Source organism: Bison bison, unplaced genomic scaffold, assembly GCF_000754665.1.
Source record: "Bison bison bison isolate TAMUID 2011002044 unplaced genomic scaffold, Bison_UMD1.0 scf7180017864198, whole genome shotgun sequence".
NCBI classification, from domain to species: domain Eukaryota; kingdom Metazoa; phylum Chordata; class Mammalia; order Artiodactyla; family Bovidae; genus Bison; species Bison bison.
Window position 1 is genome coordinate 6,772,650 of NW_011494770.1, and position 6,054 is coordinate 6,778,703.

Below are 6,054 nucleotides of genomic sequence, written 5' to 3' on the forward strand. Positions count from 1 at the left end.
GATCTGGACAGCTCTGCTTACTCGTTGTCGCGTGGGTCCCGCCCCCGCGGCGGCACAACGCTTATAAAGCAGGAGACGTGGCCTGAGCGCAGTGTTGGCTGAGCCGGTCTCCCTTTTGTAACGACTCCCCGGGCTCTCTCTCTGGCGATGACGGTGAAAACCGAGGCTGCGAGAGACACCCTCACTTACTCCAGAATGAGAGGCATGGTAGCAATTCTCATCGGTGAGTGTAGGGATACGGCTGGACTTCTAGGTTATTTCTAGGTTACGCGAAGTGGAAGTTTTTGAATGCCCCGGATCAGATTAGTGTGTGTGGCGTTGGATGTTACAAAGCCTTTGTCTAAACGTTTCTCCTCTCTAATTCACAGCTTTTATGAAACAGAGAAGGATGGGCCTGAATGACTTTATTCAGAAGATTGCCAATAACTCCTATGCATGCAAACAGTAAGTTTCGGGGGAATTGCGGGAAATAAAAATAAGTAGTGAAGTTTCCATTTACCAGCAGTAAAGATATACTTCCCATTAATATATTGATCAGGAAGCCAAAGACTTTCCACGAGTGGGGATCCCTTTTCTCTTTAAATTCTAATTATTGAAGACATTTAAAATATTAAAATTAATTTGCTGGTTTGGCTTGCACTAGAGATGCAAGATAAAATTTTCATGTTTTCCCCATTCACCTCCTCTCTCCCTTAAGAACAACCCCCATCTCTGTGTTTAACTGGGTTTATTATTTTAGCTATTGTTTTCTTTAACAGTAATTGATTAGGGTGTTTTTAGTTTAAACGCTGAATCTTCCGGAGTTGAGCCAGAAATTCACTGTTGGTGTTGTCTGCCCCCTTGTGGCGAGTTAGGATGTTCTAAGTTGTTCCTTTCCTCTCTGCAGCCCTGAAGTTCAGTCCATTTTGAAAATCTCCCCACCTCAGGAGCCTGAGCTTATGAATGCCAACCCTTCTCCTCCAGTAAGTGTTCTCTGTTCGTGATACATCAATGGAGGGATCTTAGAAATGAGTCAGTTTCCCTACGTGGATGAATTAAAATAGCATTTTAGTTAGTATCAAGGCAGGAATGCCTTGTTAGTTCATAGCAGACAACTGACATAAGCACTTAAGTATGAATCAGTGGAGCATTTTGAAAGACATATTTCATAAAAGTGTTACCTGCTAAGAACAGCACGATTGTGTATAATTTCCATACTCTGTTTTGCAATATGCACATGTATGGACGAAAGGTATTTTGAAATGTGTTTATAGATGTCTGGGGACCTGCCTAGACATTTGCAGATATCCCATCTCTTACATGGCCTGTACTTCACTTGCAATCTTCCTTTGAAGCAAGGAAAGGATTAAAGGAAAATCTTTTATTTTCCAGCCAAGTCCCTCTCAGCAAATCAACCTGGGCCCATCATCCAATCCTCATGCTAAACCGTCTGACTTTCACTTCTTGAAAGTAATTGGAAAAGGCAGTTTTGGAAAGGTAATTTCATGTCTGAAGCTTTCATTGTTTACAGTCTTTCATACGCTAATTTTACATTCTCCCTGGATGTGAACAGGAAAATGATTTTTAATTTAAATTTCAGGTTCTCCTGGCAAGACACAAAGCAGAAGAAGCATTCTATGCAGTTAAAGTTTTACAAAAGAAGGCAATCCTGAAAAAGAAGGAGGTATGAGCTGGGCTTAGAGATAAGACATTCACTAAACATTAAACTGGAATCTTGGCGCCAAGTTGAAATTTGCCACTAAATCTTCATTGTCCTTTTTCTAGGAAAAGCATATTATGTCGGAGCGGAATGTTCTCCTGAAGAACGTGAAACACCCTTTCCTGGTGGGCCTTCACTTCTCTTTCCAGACGGCTGACAAACTGTACTTCGTCCTAGACTATATTAACGGTGGAGAGGTGAGTGAAGGGGATGGGAACTGACCCCTCGGAGTCTGGGCATAGCCCACTTCATTTAATTTGAGAGGAAACTTTGTAAAAGATAGTTAGGAGAAAATTACCAGAATTAGCATTTCCCTTAACCTGCCAGCATTCAGATAGTTAATAGACTATTTAGGGCTGCTTCCTGCCATTGTCCTCTTTAGTTATATATATGTCAAGACTGATTCAATGCATTGTCCTCTGGCTTGGCAACCCAGGCTAACTCTGTTCTGTCTTCTACAGTTGTTCTACCATCTCCAGAGGGAGCGATGCTTCCTGGAACCACGGGCTCGATTCTATGCTGCTGAAATAGCCAGTGCCTTGGGTTACCTGCACTCTCTGAACATCGTTTATAGGTGAGTTGAAGAGCCCTTAAGGTGCCCTTCTGGTGTAAAGGAGACCATAGGCCAAGCTTTGACAGCACCTTAAAATAATTTGTGTTCAGGCATAATTTGTTCACCTAAAACCAAATCTCCAGCATGTGACTGGTCTTGACTCCCTTCCACTAGGCAACTAGCCAATATGGATTGTGCCTAATTCAGAATAGATTAACAGAACAAGGACTCCCTTTTAGATTTACTAACACAACTACAGTGAATATTAAGTGCTTCTAACAGCCCTAGCAATGATCTTTACAGGAATTACTCATGCAGTGAAATTAATTTGTGTGACTACTTTTTTTTTTTTTTTTAAACAGAGACTTAAAACCAGAGAATATTTTGCTAGATTCACAAGGACACATTGTCCTTACTGACTTTGGACTCTGCAAGGAGAACATTGAACACAATGGCACAACGTCCACCTTCTGCGGCACGCCCGAGGTAGGCACACTCTTCATTTGGTGCCTGGTCTACCCACTCCTCCAGGAAGAGATCATTGCACTAGTGCCTTTAACTACTGAAAGAGTATTCTTAGAAGTGTTCTAGTCCAGTTCAGTGCAAGTAAAATGCATTTACTCTTGGAGGCATAAGAAATTCCATAGCCTCATGTTGCTTTAATTAAAATGAGCTGTTGATAAGATCCATGGTCATAGAAGGTTTCTAAATTCTCAAGATAGCTGAGGGGTACCCACTAGCTTTCTAAATATCAGGACATATAAGTGGACGGTCAGCCTCAAAGGCATCAATTTTATCAGGAAATAGTCTAGAGAAATATATCCTCCAAGTAGACCCAGTGTGTCTCAGCCCTTTGAAGGCGCACCCATGGTCTTGGCAGTGCCTGGTTTCAGGGGCTCTGAACTCTCTTTTCCTGGTCTTTCAGTATCTGGCGCCTGAGGTGCTTCATAAGCAGCCCTATGATAGAACCGTGGACTGGTGGTGCCTGGGGGCCGTCTTATATGAGATGCTGTATGGCCTGGTGAGTAGCCCATTGAGAATCGGGGAATATTGCCCTGGGTTGATACATTTCTCCCTCTAGATTCATCTGGGCACACAAACCCTTTTGCAGACTTGATCATCATGTCTCTCCCTTTATCAGTAAGCTTAACAAATGCTGATGTGACAGGCATATTGGTTAAATTATTGGTGTCTTAAGATAAACCCTTACCTGGTGGATTTTTCTAAGTTCACACTTTACTAGGTTTGACCACACTTAATGTATGTGAGAGTGAAAAACATGGCTTATTAGCATCTACTCCCACCCCCCATCAGGGTGGCAAAATACAGACACTGAAAAATCCAGGGCAAAGAAAACCTATCAAGTGATAGACTTTGTCAAATCCAGCTTCATGCATTACAGTCTGAGTCTTTACTGGTAATGAGTGCTCTCCAGAACTTCCAGTTGACTAGTGAGTAATCCTCCCCCTTCTTTCAGCCTCCCTTTTATAGCCGAAACACAGCTGAGATGTACGACAACATTCTGAACAAGCCCCTCCAGTTGAAGCCAAATATTACAAACTCTGCAAGACATGTCCTGGAAGGCCTCCTGCAGAAGGACAGGACAAAGAGGCTGGGTGCCAAGGATGACTTTGTGAGTCACTTTTCCTGTCCTCCTGGGCTGTCTGGGTAGAGCACTAGATCTCACTACCCTTCTTGAATTTTAGGCATCTAAATTCATGTTTCTTTCTCAACAGATGGAGATTAAGAATCATGTCTTCTTCTCCCTAATTAACTGGGAAGATCTCATTAATAAGAAGATTACTCCCCCTTTTAACCCAAATGTGGTGAGTAGCTCTCTTGGGCATGTATGGAAACCCAAGGGTTTCTCTTTTAAGGCAGAGTTGATGGCACTGGTGGGGGTGGGGGGCCCCCCAAGGAATAAATTGGCAGATATTTTATTCATAAACCATTATTTTACCCACAGAAAAAGTAGAACTTCTATCTCAATGAAGCTCACATAGTTTTTCAACACATTTATAAATTAAAGTAGCAAAAGACAGACAGAAAACATGACCTTCATAGTTTAAACTTTACATGGCCTGTGGGTTTTGTGCTTGAAATGGTTTGTGATGGTCTCTATATAGCTCCTAAAGCTTGCACAAGAATTTCCCTGCCTTGTCTCCACTGTGAATTCTTGACATGGAGCATGTTTTGTTTTGTTTTCCTCTTCCTGCAACAGAGCGGACCCAGCGACCTGCGACACTTTGATCCTGAGTTCACTGAAGAGCCGGTCCCCAACTCCATCGGCCGGTCCCCGGACAGCCTCCTTCTCACAGCCAGCGTCAAGGAAGCGGCTGAGGCCTTCCTGGGCTTTTCCTATGCACCTCCCATGGACTCTTTCCTCTGAACGGTCTTAGGGTTGGTTGCAAAGGATTTTTTAGTTAACCTTTTGGCAGAGCTGCCAGCTGACAGGACATCTTAAAAGAGAATTTGCACATCCCTGGAAGCTTGCACATCTTGGCAGTCTTATTGCACACTGTTTGCTGGAAGCTTTTCGAAGAGCACATCCTCCTCAGTGAGCTTGTGAGATTTTCCTCTTTATTCTTCCTTCCAATGTGGTGCTATCTCTGAAATGAGCAGTAGAGGGCCGCCCGAGACAGATGCAGTGGTCTCATTGGCAGGCGGACGCTGTTTTGAGAAGGAGCTTCTGGAGGTCTGTCCGGGCCACGATAACGAATCTTATGAAATGTGCCTTTTCTGATAAGATCGTGTTAGCTCCAAAGCTTTTCCTGTTGCCGAGTGTTTTCGTTCTCTGTTTCTCCTTGTGGACTCCCTGTGTGATCTGCCGTATGAGTGTGGTATGCTTGCTCACAGAAGGACTCAGTTATAGGCATCAATGTGACACTTGCAGGACACTACAACGTGGGACATTGTTTGTTTCTTCCATATTTGGAAGATAAATTTATGTGTAGACTGTTTTTTTTTTTTGTAAGATATAGTTAATAACTAAAATTTATTGAAAATGGTCTTGCAATGACTTGTATCCAGATGCTTAAAGAAAGCATTGCTGCTACAAATATTTCTATTTTTAGAAAGGGTTTTTATGGACCAATGCCCCAGTTGTCAGTCAGAGCCTGGTGTTTTCATTGTTTAAAATGTCACCTATAAAATGGGCATTATTTATGTTGTGTTTTTTTTTTTTTTTTGCATTCCTGATAATTGTATGTATTGTATAAAGAAAGTCTGTACATTGGGTTATAACACTAGTATATTTAAACTTACAGGCTTATTTGTAATGTAAACCACCATTTTAATGTACTGTAATTAACATGGTTATAATATGTACAATTCTTTCTCCCCTCCCTACCACACACCTTTTTGTGTGTGTGATAAACCAACTTTGGTTTGCAATAAAACCTTGAAAAGTATTTACAGAAATTGTGTCCTGTGCATTATTTTATATATTTCAGTTCAGGGAACAATAGTAGATACATTTAAAATAAAAAACCAGGGAAATGCTGCTGTGATTGACAGTGACTCGCTTCCTCCAGAAGCATCAGCCTCTGACTCCAGAAGAGAATAGGGCAGTCTTAAAGTCTCTTTTTTTTTTTTTTCCGGGCCACACTGTGCGGTTTGCAGAATCTTAGTTCCCCAACTAGGGATCAAACCCATGCTCCTGGCAGTGGAAACTCTTTTGAGTCCTAACCACTGGACCACCGGGGAATTCCCTAAAGCCAATTTCTATCTGGGGGCTTTACCAGCATTCTATGATGTCAGTCATTATCCACAAATCTATCCAAACAAATCCTTGTCCATTTAA

The 6,054-nt window shown here is 42.1% G+C and overlaps 1 protein-coding gene across 3 annotated transcripts in view; it reads left to right on the forward strand.

Annotated features, from left to right (window-relative positions):
* Positions 1–5,672, forward strand: part of SGK1 (serum/glucocorticoid regulated kinase 1) — an 8,877-nt gene extending 3,205 nt beyond the window's left edge. For 2 of the 3 annotated variants that reach the window (XM_010844265.1, XM_010844263.1), the window contains exons 2-12: positions 369–444; positions 887–962; positions 1,372–1,476; positions 1,580–1,663; positions 1,765–1,896; positions 2,161–2,273; positions 2,615–2,738; positions 3,178–3,273; positions 3,730–3,885; positions 3,989–4,078; positions 4,474–5,672. In XM_010844265.1, the coding sequence (XP_010842567.1) occupies positions 369–444; positions 887–962; positions 1,372–1,476; positions 1,580–1,663; positions 1,765–1,896; positions 2,161–2,273; positions 2,615–2,738; positions 3,178–3,273; positions 3,730–3,885; positions 3,989–4,078; positions 4,474–4,641 (1,220 nt within the window). In that variant the 3' untranslated portion in view covers positions 4,642–5,672. Of the gene's footprint in view, positions 1–78; positions 224–368; positions 445–886; positions 963–1,371; positions 1,477–1,579; positions 1,664–1,764; positions 1,897–2,160; positions 2,274–2,614; positions 2,739–3,177; positions 3,274–3,729; positions 3,886–3,988; positions 4,079–4,473 lie in introns of those variants that run through there. The other variant, XM_010844264.1, reaches the window with a different exon arrangement.
* The last annotated feature ends 382 nt before the right edge of the window (positions 5,673–6,054 follow it).